Source organism: Tiliqua scincoides, chromosome 3 (genome assembly GCF_035046505.1).
Source record: "Tiliqua scincoides isolate rTilSci1 chromosome 3, rTilSci1.hap2, whole genome shotgun sequence".
Lineage (NCBI taxonomy): Eukaryota > Metazoa > Chordata > Lepidosauria > Squamata > Scincidae > Tiliqua > Tiliqua scincoides.
Window position 1 is genome coordinate 176,679,399 of NC_089823.1, and position 21,441 is coordinate 176,700,839.

The window sequence follows — 21,441 nt, forward strand, 5'->3', positions numbered from 1 at the left end:
TCATCATTACTGGATTATGGTCTGAAAAGCTCTTTGGAAGGATATCCACTTTATTGACCTTAGTAGCTAAATTTCTAGATGTCAAAATCATATCTATTGTTGAGAAAGACCTATGCCTCTCAGAGAAGAATGTATATTTCCTTGAGTCACCATTCTTCTGCCTCCAAATATCTACTAATGCCAAATTGTCCATTAAATAAAAAAAAATTTTTGGTAATTTGCCCTGATAATTTTTGATATTTCTTTCTGATTTCCTATCCATCTGTGGTAGTATTACTCCATTCCAATCACCCAACAAACACCATTTCTCAAAAGGCAATTCTATAAGCTTAAGCATAAGTTGTTTATAAAACTTCTTTTTATCCTCATTAGGTGCGTACACCCCCAGCACCATAATTTTGGAACCATTTATAATTACTTGTACTCTCACATATCTACCCAAATCATCTGACATTACAAGCTCTGGTTTAACATGTGACTTAATATGTAAAACAACTCCATTTTTCTTTGTAACATCTGCTAATATAAATTTCTCCCCTAAGGATTTATAAACCAAGTATTTTGTGTCCTTTTTCATTATATGTGTTTCTTGTATACATGTGATGTCATTCTTTAATTTCTTCAAATAATAAAATATCTTTTTCCTTTTCTGGGGGTCATTTATCCTATTGACATTCCATGTTAACCATTTATAATCCATTTGCGAAACTTGGAGCTTCTGTTTCTTCTATGTTTTGCAGTTCTTTCAGTTCCCTTCCCTCTCTTAAAAGTCTCTCATCTTCTGGATGGAATTCAACTTAAACCTTTGGCCTTTGAACATAAATGACACTCCTTCTGGAACTTCCCATCGAAAGGGAATCCTTTTATTTTTCAGCTTTAACACCAAGGGGGAATAGTATTTCCTCTTGCGTAAAATCCTGGTAGGTATTTCTTTTAAAACCATTATATCTACGCCTTCCAACTTCATTTTTATAGAAAAGTGTTTTTGAAGAACGTGATCTCTTACTGTCCTTTTAACAAAATGGACCCCCACATCCCTTGGGAGTCCTTGTGTTCTAGCAACTGCAGAGTTTATTCTATAAACTCTATCAATTTCCTTTTTCATAACTTCCTCTTCACATTCCAGAAAAGTTACCAGATTTTTAATAATTTTTATTCTGATATCCTCCTCCATCTCAGGAATAGGTCTGAGCCTTAGACAATGTTCTTTATTTCTCAGTTCCAGTATGGCTAACTTATCCAATTCTCTATCCAGTTCTCTAGACATAGTTTCTGTTTTATTATTCAAAGCTTCTACTTTGCCTCTAATTTGTTTAACTTCTCCAGATGCTAGTTTTAGGGAATACTCCAACTTTTTCACTTCTTCTGTCATTTCATTTTTTTTATCTAATAAGACTCTCATCCATTATATTCAGTCTCTCATCCATTTTTAAAGTTCACCATCCTGCAGCTTACTTCCTCCATTTTATCCAGAAGCTTCTGTAATATCTCAGAATCTGCCATTTTTTCCAGTGTTAAATCCACTGAAGTTTTTCTAGTTGTCTTCTTCATATTAATTATCAAAACAAACTTTCAACAGCCTTCACCAATATAGCAACTGAAGGTCAAATATTTCTGGCTGTTTTCCCAGAGCTGTAATTTCACTCTTATCTCAGCTGTACCAATTAAATTCAAAAGACCAAGCAAAAGTCCAATTCTGCAGGACTCACAGGGTAAATCAAATCCTTTTGTATTTTTGTTGCTTGCAGCCCCCAAACAGTAACCAAACCCACCCAAGTCCTGTGGATATTCCAGGTCTGTGTAGGGAAAGCTCCTGATTCTCAAATGTTTTATAGCACTAAATTATCCAAGGAAATGGGGAGCGTCGGGCGTTATAGCATATTACAGCTTCAGACACGGCAGTGAGAGTAATGGAACAGCCCACACTATAATCACTTCCAGGAATTGACTGATAAAGCCTCCACTTCAGCAATGAAAATCCTTCAGGTGGTCCTTTTCAGTGCACCTGGCTAAACTCTTAGTCTTCCCCTGTTCTCCAGGGGAGAATTTAATCAGCTGGCATTCTCCCAAGTTGATTTCTAACCTTATTGATATCTCTACCACAGCGAAGATACAGTCATCCGACACAGCTCCTCCACCGGAAAACCCCCAGTGGTTTCATGTAGATGTTCAAAGGCACAGAGGATAGGATAGACCCCTATGGCATCCCATACTGTAAGAGCCAGGGTGCAGAGCAGGTGTCACCCAGCATCACCATCTGGGACCTGTTAGATAGGAAAGAATGGAACCATTGCACAGCAGTGCCCCCAAATCCCAATTTGGCCAGCTGATCCAGGAGGATACTGTGGTCGATGGTGTCAAAAGCTGCTGAGAGGTCCAGTAAGACCATTAGTATCCCTATCTAATACTTGGTGAAGGTCATCTATCAGAGCAACCATGGCTATCTCTGTCCAAAACCTGACCTGAAGCCAGATTGGAAAGGGTCCAGATAGTCCTTCTCATCTAGGAACCCGTGGAGCTGGGATGCCACCACTCGCTCAATCACCTTCCCTAAGAAATGAAGATTGGAAACTGGTCAATAGTTGTGTAAATTAGTGGAGTCCAGAGATGATTTTTAAGGAGGGTATGCAATTTTGTGCAACTCTGTGTGGTGCTTAGGTGTATATGTCACATCTGGGTGAGCCTCAGGTTAGGAGTACAGTCAAAACCTGAGAGATACAGGAAGCTGGACTAGTTGGGCCCTTGGCCTGATCCAGCAGGGCTCTTCATATGCTCATTTTGCCCATATTTCCCTTAGATTTATTTATTTTTTTCCTCAGGGGAACACAATTCTTCTGCACATACCAAGAGCATTTTTTTACCTAAGAAATTTTGGACTCCTAGACAGGAAGAATAAGAGTGCAGATCTTTAGGATATGATGAACTCATGCAACAACAGCTAGATTTGTTAAAGACCAAAGCAGAAAAATAATGGCAGAGGGGCAAGAGCATCATTGCAAAAAGTATGTTTAGGGTCACTGTGTTTTTGAACTCATAAGAACAGCTATCTCTTCACATATTGCCTCAAGCTAGGAGACAATTAATGCCACAGCAATTGGACCTCCAGAGATGCCTACTGGGAAATTTGTCACAGGCAAAGGTTTATTCATGGGACCATTTATTGTCTTGAGCCTCAAGACGGAATCTGTAACTTCTAAAGCCATTTGGAGCAAAGAAGACTCCTTTTTTATCCTTTATATATCTTCATGCTTCATAAATGCTGTTTTCATAAATGCTGTGAAAACTCGAGTGTTTAAGATCAACTATTTGAAAATAATATTTTGCAAAAGAGGATGCCAGTTGGCACCTTTGGAAGAGTGTTCCGAGTTTGCTGAATGTGCCTGGTCACTCACTATTTTGCTCCATGTGAACTGAATTCGCCTATTATCCCAATATATCTTTTTTCAGCTTGAACCCATATCTAAAGCTATTTGAATGTAACCTTAAGTACCTAGAAAAGTGTTGTGGCCAAAACAGGAACTTGAACAGATCCCAGAGGAAACTTGATTTAATTGGCACTGTTGCTTTCAATAACTACTTGACCTGGTAGAGATCTTCCTGGTGTGAGTGAATCTACAACCATTTCAGAAATTGTAATTTGCAAGAGTAAAGACTTTACAAGGCTACACTGATATCAGGGCAGAACCATCCTTGAGGCCAATGAAGCAGTCACATCAGGCATCAGTTTGGTAGGGGCTGCCCATCAATGCCAGCCTATTTGCTTCCCCTGCTCCTCCTCTTCCCTCCTGGATTGGAATTGAAAAAGGGAGAGGGGGGCAGAGAGGAAGGGGAGACATGGATGGCAAGAGAATGCAGCACTGGAACATTAGAGAGTGGGAGGAACAGAGACTGGCATGGTGGGACAAGCAGAGGCTGGTACATCATTGGGAAGGTTGGGGGCAGCACTTGCCATGATGAGGTCCTGAACTGGCTCTCTTGGTAAGGCAGAGGTTTACAGACTATTATTATTATTTTATTAATTTGTACCCCACCTTTTTGCCCAATGGGCGTCACGATGCCCCAGCCTGAGGACCCTGGCCTCTGCCCCCTTAAAGGGTGGGGGCAAGGGGGAGGAAAGGAGGAGGCAGCGACACAATCCCCAGGATCACGCCGCTCAGGGAGGCTGCAGGTACTGGAATGCACTCACCAGTCCCTGCAGCATCATCCTAAGGGTGTGGGGAGCCCTGCGCAAGCACCTGCAGGGCTCCTCAACTGGTTCAAAGTGAAAGTAGAGCGATTGCACTCCATTTCCAGTTTTGCGGAAGTGGAGTGCGATCGCTCTACTTTGACTTCGAACCAGCTAGGGAGTCCTGCAGGTGCTTGCGCAGGGCTCCCGCACCCCCAGGACAATGCTGCAGGGACTGGTGACTGCATCCCAGTCCCTGCAGCTCCCCGAGTGGCACGATCCTGGGGCTTGCGTTGCTGCCTTCCCCTGTCCCCCCTGCCTTCCCCCTGCCTCCGCAAGGACTTACTGCGCTTTTCAAACTCCTGGAGAGTTTGAAAACTGCAGTGGTAAGGGATTGGGTAAGAGGGGCAGCATTTGGCATGCCATCTCAGGCGCCAGGAAGTCTTGGGCAGTCCTGATTAATATAGAGCTACAGGGGAGAAACCAAATGGGTTGTTATATGTACTTACAGCTGGAAATAATTGATTTATGAGTTTTAAAACATATTATGCACACACACACACACCCATTCTATTACTTAGCATTTGTATAGCATATTTTGGTGCTGAAAGCACTTAACATTCAGTAGGCCCTTAGTATCCATAGGGGATCCATTCCAGGAGCTCCCACCCACAAATACTGAATTCCATGGATAATGAATGCAGGGGCCCACGTAGCACTGCAGTCACTTACCTGGGGACTTCTACAGGTCAGACACAGCTCCTGGCCTCCTCAGAAGCCTCTCTGATGTGACTGGAAGGAAGGCTTTCTGAGGCATGGGGAATGGGGAGTGTGGTCCTCTGAGGCTCTCCAGCCAAAGGCTCAGCATCTGATCAGATTCAAATCCATGGATGCCAAGCCCACGGATAAGGCGGGCTCACTACATATTATTAGATTGGATAAGCTTTAATGGCATCACAGACAACAAACTACATATTACCTTGATGCACTCCTTCCAACACCCCTATGAGCTAAGTTATAGTTCAATCGTATCACCACATTAAAGACAATGCAGCCACATTGATGGAACATGCACTGTATCCAATGGTGAGGAGGGGACGAACAGGAGGTTGCCAGAGATAAATACCTATTTTCTACTTACCTCTGCATGTGACAGTGCCCCAGCTTTCACACCACTGCAAAGGGCCTTACACTGCACAAAGAATGTTTCAGTAATGCAAGATCCAGATAGGATTGTGGTATAAGTACAATTAGCCCCATATTATAGGTGAGGATGAGAAGAGGGAGTGGCTTGCCTAAGGTCATCTAGTTAGTTAATAGCAGAGGCAAAGTTTGAACCAGGGAAGTCAGCTGCCTAGTCTAGAAGCATGGCTCCTGCTCTCCTTGCTTGTGATGTAAGCCAGTGCAAGGGAATGGCAACAAGGTATGGGTCTCTTGTCTTATATGCTACCAGGGGCATCTGGTGGGCCAGTGTGAGATACAGGAAGCTGGACTAAACTGGTCCTCTGGCCTGATCCAGCAAGGCTCTTCTTTTTTAAAACTCTGTGTTTTGTTAAAAGGAATCAAGGAAGGCCCTAGAAGAAGATGGGCGTTTTAAATTAAATGTTCCTAGATGGCGGCAACCCTGTGCAACTGAACAATATGCTGTTTGCTTTCATTTGACTCCACAAATGTCCAATGCAAAACCCACAGAAATCCAACATGGAAATGGTCTGACTAACCCACAGACCTGTCAAATCAGCTTCTCCAAAGCATGATATCTGCATGATGGAAGTTGACAGTTTTAAACTGAAGTATCAGAGTGTAGATTTGATGGTCTGGACATTTACAATTAGATTGCTTTCTGATTTGCCAAGAGAAAATAATGCCATCCAGATCACCAGCTCTCTAGCCATGGCAGATGCATCATAAAACGGGAAGAATGTAAATGATATATTCTTTAAACATGGCATAGATTCTGATAAATGAGATAACTGATAGATCAACTGATAACTCAGTTGATCACCACCTTAAGCCAGAGATCTGTGATAGCTCACATGCATACATTTCACAATACAGTTGAATGGAGGGATGTGAACCACATCTATAGAAAACAAATAGGGCAGTTTCTGACAGTGACATAATTCCAGGGTTGCAAAGAAAGTGTATTGTGCACTTTCCAAACACAAGTCACACATGAAAATCTTCAGTTATGTATTATCAAAAGGTATTATACTGTTCCCCGGGAAATTGCCAGGATTGCACCAAGAACTTCTGCAGATAGCAGTTTCTCCCACAGTAGTTTTTATACTATTGAGGAGAAACTGGAAGTGGGGAAACGGCAGCAAATATCCCAGTAGTTTTGCACCAATACCATTATTTTGGTCTCAGTTATCCAAGCTACTTCCCTTCAGTTGGCCATTTGAACTTGCAGGGATCCAGGTTACTGTAGCCCCGTCACGACGTGAAGTACCAGGTACGTGAATCAGTCCCCTTGATCCTGAAGTGAAGCAACCTAGGTCTGAGGCTCCAGATACGTTAGAAGCATGTGAAATTATGAATGTGGCTAGATGGAGGGGCAGGTTTTTTTGTTTTATTTTGCAAATAGCAAGGGGGGATGTCATGAAACCATAGCGAGAGGTGGACTTTAGTACTTTGCCCTCCCCAACAGTATGAATCCAAATCATGAACCCCTCCATGGTGATATTTTTAGATGAGAATTCCATTAGTTTTAGACTGAATTTTTTTTTTCATCTAAAAATACTGTGCAGGGTGATGACGATCTGTAATAAGGATCAAAACCATGAAGAGGGCAAACTGTTAAAGCTCCCTACTCTCTTGTCCCAGTATTACCATATATCATGTCGCCACATCTGGAGTATCATGTCTGGTTCTGGTCACATCTCAAAAAGGATACAGTGGAAATCGAAAAGGTGCAGAAGAAAGCAACTAAAATGATTACTGGGTTTGGACACCTCCCTTACAAGGAAAGGTTACAGTGTTTGGGGGCTCTTCAGTCTAGAAAAAAGGTGCCTGAGGGGGGACATGATTGAGACATACAAAATTATACAGGGGATGGATAGAGTAGGTAGAGAGATGCCCTTTTCCCTCTCACACAATACCAGAACCAGGGGACATCCACTAAAATTGAGTGTTGGAAGAATCAGAACAGACAAAAGAAAATATTTCTTCACTCAGCATGTGATCAGCCTGTGGAACTCCTTGCCACAGGAAGTGGTGACAGCATCTTGCCTGAATACCTTTAAGAGGGGATTGGGCAAATTTCTGGAGGAAAAGTCCATGATAGGTCATGGAACAGGTCATGAAAGGTATGTGCAACCTCCTGATTTTAGAAGGAGGCTACCTCAGAATGCCAGATGCAAGGGAGGGCACCAGGATGCAGGTAGTATCTTGTCTTATGTGCTCTCTGAAGCACTTGTGGGCCACTCTGAGAAACAGAAAGCTAGACTAGATGGGCCTTTGGACTGATCCAGTGAGGCTCTTCTTATGTTCTTATGTCACCCTACTTGCTATTTGTACAAAAAACTAACCTCATTCCCCACAATCCAGCCACACTATGCAATTGTGCAAATGTCTAGTTTGATCTTCAGCTACTGGATGACCTTTGGCTATAGTAATAAGGCTGTGTATTTGGAATGGTATCTTGCCCTTTTGTCCTCAGCCAGCCTACCCGAGGTTACCCAGGTCAAGACAGCGCTAATGTGCGCTGTGTCATGACAGACCTCCACGTCTGACTCATAAGGAAGCCAAAGCAATACAGGTGCCTCAACCAAGATTTCCAGTTGAGTGAAAAAAAATCTTCGCAGATTCTCCATAAAGAAAAATTGACTCTCCCATAGAAATCATAGGCATAGTTCACAGCAAAAATTTATATTTGAATAGCAACATAAAAATACTGTCTTTAAACAAATAAAAAAACCCCACAAATAAATATATACTGGCATTAATGGAAAATGATTTTTCCCAATAAGAGCCCAGCTTCCACCTCAGAACGTCATATAGGCTGGTTGGATAAGTAATGAATTTAAAAATAGGACAGTATCATCTAACAGATCTATAGTGGCATATGTTTTTATGAACTGGGGCCCACTTGATCACTAGGACAGACAGAAAGATATAAATGCGTAAAAAACAAACAAACCTATAACCAGTGGAGCCAAAAGGTTGTGGAATGCAAGAAGTACAATCTGTGACATGAATACAAACACCGGGGACATGTACAGGGGACAATTTTCCTTCAGAAACAAGGACTGTATTCTTTGTATCTGCGTGTAGGGGCCTATAAAGTTTTCCCCAAGGAACAAGGTGCAATAAAGCACTGCCACAGTCATAAGTACCGACTTACCACCGAGTCAAGAAACCTAATACAGCACTCAAGCTCTGGGCGAGTCTCGCAGAATTGCCGAAAGAGAAGCCTTCCTATTGGTTGCTTGTCACATAAACTGTAGTAATCTCTCCCTAGAGGAAATAAAGAGAAGAAGGAGGGAAGGTGAAAAACTGAGGTACTTTTTAAAATGCCTTTGGTCTGGTTAACTTTTTTTTTTTTTTAAGGGATCTGGAAAATAACTCAGCATGAGAAAAACAAAATGAAATGTACACACAAGTGCTTAGCAGAGATTAAGGTTAAGGCCAAAGCTGTGTGTATTTTGCAGTTACACCATGGAAGCACCAAAATTGATACTGGATGCAAACACATACTAGAAATACCACCATTTCTGGCTCTTTCCTTTGCAAAGATAGACTTAAATGCCTGATCAAACCTCAAAAATAAGACCTTGGAGAAATGAGAGGTTCGAGCAGGGGTTTCCAAAGTGTTTGTTACCATGCCTTATGGCATTGTGGCACACTCAGATGGGCACTATGGGATGTCCCTGGTGGCCCTTCCTACCTTCTTGCAAAATTCATGATGGTGATGCCCAGCTGAGCTGGAAAGAAGAGGTTGCGGGGTATCATGACCCAGTTAGTTTGGGAACCACTGGACTAGAGGGTTACGAAGTGCCCTTCCTAGCTCCTTATTCTTGCTATGACAAGCACAATAAATTATACTACCTCAAATGCCAACTGTTGGAACTGCCAGACAGCAGGCATATTATTAACATTATTAATTAACAGTATTTATATACCGCTTTTCAACTAAAAGTTCACAAAGCAGTTTACAGAGAAAAATCAAATAACTAAATGGCTCCCTGTCCCAAAAGGGCTCACAATCTAAAAAGATGCAAAAGAATACCAGCAAACAGCCACTAGAACAGACAGTGCTGGGGTGAGGTGGGCCAGTTACTCTCCCCCTGCTAAAAAAAAAAGGAACAGCCACTTGAAAAAGTGCCTCTTACCCAATTAGCAGGGGTGTACATATCATCTACAAGAGCTCCAAGCCTGGGTTGCTTCAAATATCAAACTGCTAGATATCCAGGTCGAAGGTCCATTGCATGGCCTGTGTTGCCCCAGCTGACTGGATTTGAATGCTGTGTGAGTAACCCTCTGCAGTGTACCATTTGTGCGCCACTAGTAGTTGGAGGACTAAGAACACAATCTTAACCCACTTTCCACCAACAAAAAGCTAATGCAGCTCCGAGGTAAAGGAGCAAACATTCCCTTACTTTGAAGAGGCCTCCGTGAGTGCCACCCAACTACAGGATGCAACGTCCCATCGGCACTGCTATGCCAGTGCTGGAAAGTTGGTTAGGATTGGGGCCTATATCTAACATGTGAATCTGCTAGCATCTGAATGCCAACGTCCTCCTAAGCACTGCATGCCTGGTAAGGTTCCACATGCCTGGAGTGGTTATATTCATACCCACCATCCATGTTACTTTTACAGTTGGGAAGATGAATCTACCCACCCACCCTGTTTTCCTCTGTTACAATCACTTTTTTTTTCTGAACAGGATCACTAATAAAAATAAAGAATGGGTGAGTGTTTGTGTAAATATGTAATAAAAAATCAGAATAAGTTTTGGTACAAGTATAAGAGTAGCTGCACCATTCAGCTGTTAAAAAACCCAAGTGAATCCCAGAGAATTTGCAGTACAGGGTTCCTTATTCAAGATATATTCATCCCTTTAAAAAAAAAAAAATCCTCACAAAGTATGGAACTACAGACTGTTTCTTTAAACATTCTCGCCCCTACATTTCTCCGCACCATATGGCCACGTCCGCTATTGCAGCAACAACCCATTCTTAAGCACATGATGCTGTATGGCAGGCAGACAAGTTATCCAACAGCACCTACAACAGAGAACTGTAGAAGTGTGTAGTGACTGAAATCTTCCTCATGTTTGAGGAAAACTGACTACATCTCATGAATACTGGTTGCTAGAAAATGAAATATTCTTGTATTCATTGGCTATTACTGACTTTTAATAGCTTTGAGTGACAGTTGTTGGCTGCCAGGTGTAGCATGTAGAAACCCGGCTTTTCCCCCACAGCACATATTCAGTAACTGAACTTTAAAAATAGTGTGATTTGGGAGAATAAAGAGTTTTCCAGCAACTCTGTCCTGTTACTCCAAAATGTCTGGCAGGCTTACAGGCATCCTCAGTGGTTGTCAGAGCTGTTGTGGACATTTATACATTAGTGTAGCCAGGGCTTTTTTTCTAATGGAACGCAGGGGGACAGAGTTCCAGCACCTTTTTGCAGGGGCCCCTCCCCTTCGGAGGCATTCCAGGAGGGGGGAGAGCAAATCAGGCATTCGCTGGGTGGGTGCTGGGGGGTGCAGGTTGGGCGGGCACCTGACCCCTGCCTGACTGCACAATGACCCCCTCCTGCCCCCATCTCCAAGCTTTCGCCTGAGCCCAGCCTGCCTCCCTTCCCCCCTGTGCTCTGCTTCCCCACGCAGCTTCCAAGCCGGTGGAGGGCACGGGGGACATGCGCCGACACCGAGGAGAAGGACGGACAGCCAGCCAGGGAGACGGGCTGCGGCACCCACGGAATGCCTAGGTACTGGCTTTGCGGAGGAGGAGGGGAAGGAAGCTGGCTGGTGCAGCCCCCCCCCCGTGCCAATCTACAGCACGAGCCTAGACATGTCTACTCAGAAGTAAGTCTCAATGTGCTCAATGAGCTACTGGGACTGACTTCTGAGGAGACAGGCAGAGGAGGGGCTCTGAGGCTGCAGTCCTCTCCACACTTTCCTGGGAGGAAGCCCCACTGCATCTAATGGGACTGACTTCTGAGTAGACAGGCACAGGATTGGCCTCTGAGGCTGCCATCCTATCCACAGTAAGCCCCATTCACTATAATGGAACTTACTTCTGAGTAGACATGCATAGGATTGGGCTCTTAGGCTGCAATCCTAGGCACTTTCCTGGCAGTAAGCTCCATTGACTAGAACGAGACTTACTTCAGAGTAGACATACCTAGGATTGGGCTCTTAATCCTGGCAGAGATATATATCTGCACCCGTTTTCACATGCTAAGGGCAGGTGAAAAGGGATTCTACGTGTGTACAACGTGCTGTCCAGCCTTGCCAGAGATCCTCCTCATCCTTCCCCCACAAGCATGCCCTCCGCCAGCCAGCAATGCACAGCAGCTGCTCAGGGCAGAAGAGAACATACAATTGCATGCCAAGTGCCTTCCCAAAGACACAGAGTATTCTGATACCTGAATTAGACCATATTTAATCCCTTATTTGCAAATGTAGCTGTTTCTATGTGCACCTAAGAACCCCTGTCCTGTAAGAATTCCTTTTTTGTTCTTACTCCCACAATTGCTTAGAGTAATTTTACTACATGGAACTCATGTAAGCCATTTTTTGGAATCCATTCACTGCTTCCTCTCCTCAAAGTAGTGCCACACTACATACAAGTGCACCTGTACAATTTTTTTCCCCATGTGTAGAAAAAGTAGCTAGGGGGAAGGGGATGTGGAGATTGACAGCCCAATCCTATGCATGTCTACTCAGAAGTAAGTTCATCTTTAGGGGGGAAGCACATAAAAAATATTTTATTTCTCCAATAAAAAATGGTTTAAAAATAAATAAATAACATAAAAGATTAACAAATTGTGAGTTCCTGCACCTTTTCTTTTACAAAAAAAGCACTGAGAGTAGCTATGGGGCGGGTGAGCTGTGTGATAAGTATTGCAGGCACTGCAACCTGCCATGTAAGCGGCCCTCCTACTTGCCGGCAACACATGTTGCTGTTGCTACCCAGAATGGGTTCTATGGTGAGTGGGAGGGGGCGCTTACACGGAATGTTGCGGCACCTGTAACACTTACCACGCAGCCCCCTTTGTAGCTACGCTACTGCATTTATAACAGATGCTTCAAAGCTTCTTCACTGAGCAGCAACAAAGCCCATTATCCATTATTGCAACATTTCATTGAAATCCCCTTCCCATCAAGCAGCCCCATTATACTTTTGCATGGTGTAAACAGCATTGTGTCACACCTTCCCAGGGAAGCACACAGTACAAAAGAATTTTGTGTTCTTGCAAAAATATATTTGCAGCTTTTAAGAAAACAAAAATGGAAACCGTTCTATTAAAACAACAGTAATAGAGGCCCAGCAGAGGTGTATACCGCAAAGAAAGAAGGGTTCCACTAAATCCAGGAGGGTGCCCGCATGGATAACCAGCCAAGTTAGAGAGGCTGTGAAGGGCAAGGAATCTTCCTTCTGTAAATGGAAGTCTTGCCCTAATGAGGAGAATAAAAAGGAACATAAACTGTGGCAAAAGAAATGTAAGAAGGTGATATGGGAGGCCAAGAGAGACTATGAGGAACGCATGGCCGGCAACATTAAGGGGAATAATAAAAGCTTCTTCAAATATGTTAGAAGCAGGAAACCCGCCAGAGAAGCGGTTGGCCCTCTGGATGGTGAGGGAGCGAAAGGGGAGATAAAAGGAGACTTAGAGATGGCAGAGAAATTAAATGAGTTCTTTGCATCTGTCTTCACGGCAGAAGACCTCGGGCAGATACCGCTGCCCGAACGGCCCTTCCTAACCGAGGAGTTAAGTCAGATAGAGGTTAAAAGAGAAGATGTTTCAGACCTCATTGATAAATTAAAGATCAATAAGTCACCGGGCCCTGATGGCATCCACCCAAGGGTTATTAAGGAATTGAAGAATGAAGTTGCAGACCTCTTGACTAAGATATGCAACTTGTCCCTCAAAACGGCCACGGTGCCAGAAGATTGGAGGATAGCAAATGTCACGCCTATTTTTAAAAAGGGAAAGAGGGGGGACCCAGGAAACTATAGGCCGGTCAGCCTAACATCCATACCGGGTAAGATGGTGGAATGCCTCATCAAAGATAGGATCTCAAAACACACAGACGAACAGGCCTTGCTGAGGGAGAGTCAGCATGGCTTCTGTAAGGGTAAGTCTTGCCTCACGAACCTTATAGAACTCTTTGAAAAGGTCAACAGGCATGTGGATTTGGGAGAACCCGTGGACATTATATATCTGGACTTTCAGAAGGCGTTTGACATGGTCCCTCACCAAAGGCTACTGAAAAAACTCCACAATCAGGGAATTAGAGGACAGGTCCTCTCATGGATTGAGAACTGGTTGGAGGCCAGGAAGCAGAGAGTGGGTGTCAATGGGCAATTTTCACAATGGAGAGAGATGAAAAGCGGTGTGCCCCAAGGATCTGTCCTGGGACCGGTGCTTTTCAACCTCTTCATAAATGACCTGGAGACAGGGGTGAGCAGTGAAGTGGCTAAGTTTGCAGACGACACCAAACTTTTCCGTGTGGTAAAGACCAGAAGTGATTGTGAGGAGCTCCAGAAGGATCTCTCCAGACTGGCAGAATGGGCAGCAAAATGGCAGATGCGCTTCAATGTCAGTAAGTGTAAAGTCATGCACATTGGGGCAAAAAATCAAAACTTTAGATATAGGCTGATGGGTTCTGAGCTGTCTGTGACAGATCAGGAGAGAAATCTTGGGGTGGTGGTGGACAGGTCGATGAAAGTGTCGACCCAATGCGCGGCAGCAGTGAAGAAGGCCAATTCTATGCTTGGGATCATTAGGAAGGGTATTGAGAACAAAACGGCTAGTATTATAATGCCGTTGTACAAATCTATGGTAAGGCCACACCTGGAGTATTGTGTCCAGTTCTGGTCGCCGCATCTCAAAAAAGACATAGTGGAAATGGAAAAGGTGCAAAAGAGAGCGACTAAGATGATTACAGGGCTGGGGCACCTTCCTTATGAGGAAAGGCTACGGTGTTTGGGCCTCTTCAGCCTAGAAAAGAGATGCTTGAGGGGGGACATGATTGAGACATACAAAATTATGCAGGGAATGGACAGAGTGGATAGGGAGATGCTCTTTACACTCTCACATAATACCAGAACCAGGGGACATCCACTAAAATGGAGTGTTGGGCGGGTTAGGACAGACAAAAGAAAATATTTCTTTACTCAGCATGTGGTCGGTCTGTGGAACTCCTTGCCACAGGATGTGGTGCTGGCGTCTAGCCTAGACGCCTTTAAAAGAGGATTGGACGAGTTTCTGGAGGAAAAATCCATTATGGGGTACAAGCCATGATGAGTATGCGCAACCTCCTGATTTTAGAAATGGGTTAAGTCAGAATGCCAGATGTAGGGGAGGGCAGCAGGATGAGGTCTCTTGTTATCTGGTGTGCTCCCTGGGGCATTTGGTGGGCCGCTGTGAGATACAGGAAGCTGGACTAGATGGGCCTATGGCCTGATCCAGTGGGGCTGTTCTTATGTTCTTATGTTCTCCTAAGGCTTTTGAAACATTTCTGCTATTCCCACAGAGTCACTCTGCTGTATCTACAGGTGGTACAAAACTTTGGCCATCATCCTATAGGTTCTGATAAGGCCCTGCTGATCCTTTACATTGTCCAACAGAAGACAAGGATGGATAATCGAGGTAGCTTTTAAAGTCTGTGTGATCCAACAAATGGGCTTTTCTTTGTGGGTTATATTCTTCTGAACTCCTGATATTAACAGTAGGAGAAAAGTACAATGCAAAGGGTCATGGATGCTTCTAATGCTGCCTACAAATTATCTGTTAGAAGAATGCTTAAAATGAATGCAACCAGAAAGTAGTCAAAGACACACACTTCTGTAATAGTAGAATGGCCAGGTGTAAACAGGGTTGGCCAACTGAGGTAGTCTCCTCAGGCAGCCAACTGGCAGGTGGCACCCACTTCTGTCCACCTCAACTGATTTTCCTCTTCACATTCCCTTGATTGGAAAAGGAAGAGGACAAAATGGAAACAAAGAGGTGAGCTAGAGCAGTGGTTCCCCAACTGTGAGCCGTGGCTCCCCAGGGATCCATAGAAACCAGTTGGGGAGCCACAGAATCAGGAAAAACGGAATTTGTGGACAAACCTGCTGCCCTATACAATGTGTAGCAGCGTTTCTCAAACTGTGAGTCAGGACCTTCTAGGTGGGTTGCAAGTTAATTTCAGGTGGGTCCCCATTCTTTTCAATGTGTATTTTATCTTTAATATATTAGTTTGGATGCTACCATAGTATATGACTGCATTTGGGAAAATGTTACAAATCTGTACTTTTAACAAGCTACTGTGTATATGCTTTAATCAAGAATAGTCATTGGGGCTTACTCCCAAAGTAACTAAAAGTAGTTCTTTTAAGAACTACTGATGTATAGTAGTCATAACAGGGAGCCATGGCCAATGGCCCAGTAGGTCAAAGGAGCCACGAGTCTAAAAAGTTCAGGAAGCACTGGGCTACAGCATGGCAAGAACTGATGCTGGCACATCACCAGGTAAGGGGGGGGGAGCATCTGGCAAGCCACTTCAGGCACAAGGATGCCTTGGGCCAGCCGTGGGTGCAAACAGGAAATGTGCAAACTCTAGAGCAGGGGTTTCCGAACACATGCCCGTGGGCCACATCCAGCCCTTTAGAAGATTTTATCCAGCCCGCCTGGTTCCCCAGCCTCTTGAGCAGGGGTGTCCAAAGTTTTTGCCAGAAGGGCCGCATCATCTTTCTGACACTGTGTAGGGGGCCTGTGAAAAAAAGAATTAATTTACATTTAAAATTTGAATAAATTTACATAAATGAATATATTAAAGATGAACTTAGATGAATGAATGAAGGTCTTGGAATAACTCAAGGCCTATAAAAAGGACGGTACAAAGCAAGGCCAGCCTTTACTTCGCTGCCACTGTTGCATCACAGATGTGAAACAGCAAGCAGTGGAAGCCCTCATCCCATAGCTCATGCAAGAGGTCAAACAGTCACTCTCACGCTGAAAGCAGTTGCGTCGGGCCAGTGCGAGATCCAACAAATCTTTGGAGGGCCAGAGGCTCATTGGGGACTGGGGGCTCCCTGAGGGCCGCATTGGGACTCCTCGAGGGCCACAAGTGGCCCCAGGGCCAGGGTTTGGGCACCCCTGTTCTTGCGGCTAAAAATAGCTCACAAGATGCACTTCTGGGTCTCTCAGCATAGGTATATACCACATTCAGCCACTAGAGATGTTGAATGTAATGCAATGGAATGAATACAATAATTTCATTCCATTCCATTCAGCACCTGTAGTGGCTGAATGTGGTATACACACCCATGCTTTTTCAAAATCCATTCCCTCCCTTCCTGTGCAAGTCAATTTTGCCCTCTGCTCCTTCCACCCCCACCCACTTATTGTATCCAATCACACTCAGCATATTGTTTCTCCATGCATTTATTATCTATTTCCCAGCACTCGACGCCATGTCAGGTATACGATGTGGCCCTTATGCAGAAAATTCTGGAGACCCCTGCTCTAGAGCCATCTCAGAATTCCAGACGCATCTCACACTCATACCAGGCCATTCTGATAGTACAAGAATGTTCTTATTACAAATTGCTGTCTATCCCCTTTGTTGTTTGCAAGTTCAAAATGCAAGACAGGGAAATGTATCAGGAGAAGGAGATCTTCGAAAAGCCACGGTTCACATTCACTGTGGCCACTAAAATCAACACATGCTTAGCTAGCGGCTAATTCTGGCAACTTTATCTTACACAGCATTAATTACAATTGACACAGACTGACCCCAGAGATAAAGGCACTAGTTTCCATGCTAGGAAAGAAAAATCATTCCCTAGCCTCTAGAAAAGTAGCATTGGTAGTTAAGCGACCTGCCAAGGGAAGAATATGGAAGACAGACAAAAATATGTAGGGACGTGACACTTGCCATGCAGGGTTGGTCCCAGGCTATTTTACACTCTAGGCAAGGCTAGCTACTTGCGCTCCTCCCCCCAAAATTGCCAACTTCAATTTTAATAAGACTTTATAATTACAGGTGTGTGCCACTTAACGATGGGGATATGTTCTCCAATCCCCGTTATGTGATTGGGTCATTAAGCGAACATTCAGCCCCATCTAGTGCCTTTGTTGGGTAAACAGACACTAGCTGGCTGCACAGGCTACTGGACACAGACTGCCTCTTCTTTGCATTAAGAGCCTCTTTGTTGTGTAAACAGATACTCTGCTGCAAGCAAGGGAGACCCGATTGCCTCATTTAGAGACCCTTTGTTGTGCTTTCACCACCATCATATATGTGATCCATCATTAAGTGAACTGTTGTTAAGCAGCGCCCACCTGTAATTGTATTCCATAGCACTGCTGTATTTATCTCAAAAGTAAAAAAAAAATTGTCAGTTGCATTTTTTCATGGGTTGAAAAAAATGAATATTCATATGAATATGAATATAAAACAGTGCTGTTCAAAAGGTCAGTACTGTGTTCCTCCAAGATCTGCACTCTAAGAGGCTACCTAGTTGGCCTAATTATAGCACCCGCTCTGTTCACAAGGATTCAGAGAAGTAGGGTGCAGAAAAAATTTTTGTTTCATTATTCCGATCATTCTCAAATATAAAACATTCGTTCATTCACTGTCTACTCATAAGTAAGACCATTATAGTTTAGGGCTTACTTCCAGGAAAGTGTGGATAGGATTACAATCTCAAACACTTTCACTTTGTAACACATTTTATTCGTTTTTGTTACTTCCGCTCATTTTGTTTCCTATTACAATGTGAGATCCAGTTGCGTACAGGGAAATGGCTGCTGGGAACTGAAAACATTTGGAACAAGAGGATCTTTAAGGGTAGATTGTTCCCCTCCCCCCAGTCATTCCCCACTTAGAGTTGGATCTCCCAATGAATGTACCAAAATGTAAACAAACGGGAGTGATGAAAATGAAGTAAGAAATGGAAAGATAAATGCTTTGCTACTTGTTCACTTAAAATGATCATTTGCTCCAGAACAAACAGAAAAAAAAATTGGAAAATAAAATTTTATTTAAAAGTTGAAACAATCCACAGCAGACTCCAACACAAGGCAGTACCCAGACCATACACTGGACAATTGTCCAAGCAACTCCACATGCCTAGCATTTTCTTTCCCTAGCAAGAGCCCCTACTTGCTTTAGAAATCTTCATTTTTCAGGGGAGCCAAAGGTAGCTTTCTTGCACTACGGATCTCTTCGTGTCTAAAAAAGCTGACTGGATTGTGGCAATAATATTGTGGCCAACCCAATGTTCATCTTTTTTTATTAAGAAGAAGTGACAAGCCAAAAGAACAAACCTGGATGAATTCAAGAGCATGTACTATATCCTCAAGTCATCCAGTTCTTGGCAGCATTAATTTATGAGAACAGGATGAACTCATTGGTAAAAATAATAAGGGACATTATTAATTCCCTTCAAGAGGCAAAAAATAATTCCTAAAACCTAAATCCTGCAGGACTGAGGAACTTCATTAGTGTATTACAATCTTGAGGCTATGCTCAGTACTCACACACACACACACACACACGCAAACATCTTATCAATTAACTATCACATACATTTTGAGTATATTAAGTGAACATAAAATCCATCACAATCAAAGTGGCATAAACTACAGTGAAATCATCCACACTTGTCACCCCCGTTTTATTGACCTTGAAAAAGAAGAAGAAAACTAGTAAGCAAACAAAAAGAGAATAAGAAACCTCCCTTGGACTCAATTACGTCGCTTTCTGTACAGGTGCCAATAAAAATAGCAGTTCTGATTCAAAAGTTCAACAAATACAAAGAATGGTTTCCTGAGGAAATGGAAATCTTAAATAGTTGGAAATGAAACCAGATGTTCACAATGATGTAGTGGATCCAACAAATCCGGGGGCAAAAGTCAGAGAAGACAACCACCCCATGCAGTTTGGGAAACTGTTAATACAAAGCTCTTGAGTCATTGAGGATTGATTTTCTGATTTCAAGTTCTTCATTAAGCTTTGATCCTGTTTAATGAAGGTGATCAAGGGCCTATGTCATCAGAGGGCCCCCTCTAGCCAGACCAATCCCTGAACCCCAACTATCTGTGGTAGTGGTAATGCCCAAAGCATCATCAGGGAGCCCTTGATCACCTTCATTAAACAAGATCGAAGATTAATGCTTGGGGACTGTTATGGAGGATTAGTTTGGGGGATGTGGACTGCACTAGGTGATACAGATGGGGAAGGGGTGACAAAATCACTATTTGACCAAGTTGGGTGTGCCACATTTGGAGAACTGACTCACCAAGGGGTCACTAAGCTCTTCCACAAAATCCATCTGTAGGTGCAGGTTGATTACTCTTTATCCCATCTTCCCATCACCCCCTGCAAGGCACCCCAAGCTCTGTGTTTCCTTCTGTATTGCCCAATGTCAGGGGTCACAGCACAGCCAGTTACCTTGCTGGGTAGTGCCCCAGCATGCCTTGTGCTATGCCATCTGGCGCACCAACTAGCCAAGGAAGTCAGCCCATACCCTTCAATGACCGTGGCAGTGCAGCTGCTTGGCCTAGCGCTCTTTTGTCACCATCTCTCTCCTATCCCATCCACTACTGCAAGATACTACTGGGGGGCACCAAGAGGGCCATGTAAAGTGAAACTTGTTGCCAATCCTGTTTGGCAATCCTAGGAAATCCAACCCATCCCAGATGCAATATTGGGGATGGTGTTCTTGAGTCAACCCCTTGCACAAGGCCCAGATGGAGGCAAGCCATTGGCAGAAGTGGTGGGATGACAGTTGTTCAGGCTGTCTCCCCTTGCTGGCATTCTTGTGTTTGTATTGGACAAAAACAGCTCTACCCATTTACCTTGGATAACAGTTGGGGACTGATTAGGCAGCTGCCTTATGGGATAGAGAAGGAAATAATAATAATATTAACTAGGTATTTATATACCGCCTTTCTGGTCATCGGATTACTCCTCTGACTTTATTCAAGGCGGTTTACATAGGCAGGCGTTTCTAAATCCCTCAAGGGGATTTTTACAATCCTAGAGGTTCTCTCTTTCAAGAACCAACAACATTCCAGAATGGATCTTCCTGGTTTGGTCTCGCTTCTGGCCTCCAGTTCTTCCACGCAGGCTGGCAAGCAGCTCCATCTCTCACATGGAGGGCAGCCAAGACGCTTCTTGCTCACCAACAGCAGGTGGAATCACTCAGCTCGGCTTGTCAGCTGCTTCAAAGTCTCACCATTCTTCAGGGAGCTGCCAGTGTCCTTGAACTGGTGACCTTCTGATGTTATCTTCAGGCTAATGGAAGCTCTACCCTCTAGACCAGACCTCCTGAAATGTTTGCTCTCTATCTGAATCACTTGCACCAGGATGTTGGAAAAGGATGTTGCAAAGGCTTCGTTTGCTCACAATTGGCAGGTATAGTGTGGGGAGTATTGATTGATTGATTAACTATATTTCTAGCCCACTGTTTTCCCCAAAGGGACACAAAGCTTGACCCAAATAACAACAGGGATCGGTATGCTAATACAGTGGTTCTCAAATTGGAGAGTCGCATCCCACCAGTTTGTATAAAGGTTCCCACATTCTTTTAAGGAAGCTGCTATATTGCTTCTTAGGGTGTAAATCTCCCTAAAAGTTTGAGAACCACTGTGCTAAAGGATTGGCCTGAGATTAATGGATAGGTCAAAGGTGGCCCAAAACAGATCCCAGAGGACTTTACACCTTAGGATGCTCACTGAGACTTCTTGCAAAGTTAACTGTAGAAATTTCACAGTCTGGGGAGAAAGATGCAATTTAGCGGCTTCCTCAATTCTCTTTACAGGGGTAGATGTGGAAAAAGATTAGATTGTTACACTAGGCCAGGGGTGCCCAAACCCCGGAGGCACTTGTGGCCCTCGGGGACTCCCAATCCAGCCTGTGGGGAGCCCCCAGTCTCCAATGAGTCTCTGGCCCTCTGGAGACTTGCTGGAGCCTTTGCTGGCCCAATGCAACCGCTGTCAGTGTGAGGGCGACTGTTTGCGTCTCACGTGAGCTGAGGGACAAGGGCTCCCTCCACTGCTCGCTGTTTCATGTCTGTGATGCAGCAGCAAAAGGAAGGCTAGCT

At 43.9% G+C, this 21,441-nt stretch overlaps 1 protein-coding gene across 1 annotated transcript in view; it reads right to left on the bottom strand.

Annotated features, from left to right (window-relative positions):
- GRK5 (G protein-coupled receptor kinase 5) overlaps positions 1–21,441 on the bottom strand; it is a 199,364-nt gene that overhangs the window by 89,735 nt on the left and 88,188 nt on the right. The window contains exon 3 of the mRNA XM_066619362.1: positions 8,511–8,623. Within this exon, the coding sequence (XP_066475459.1) occupies positions 8,511–8,623 (113 nt within the window). The remainder of the gene's footprint in view (positions 1–8,510; positions 8,624–21,441) is intronic.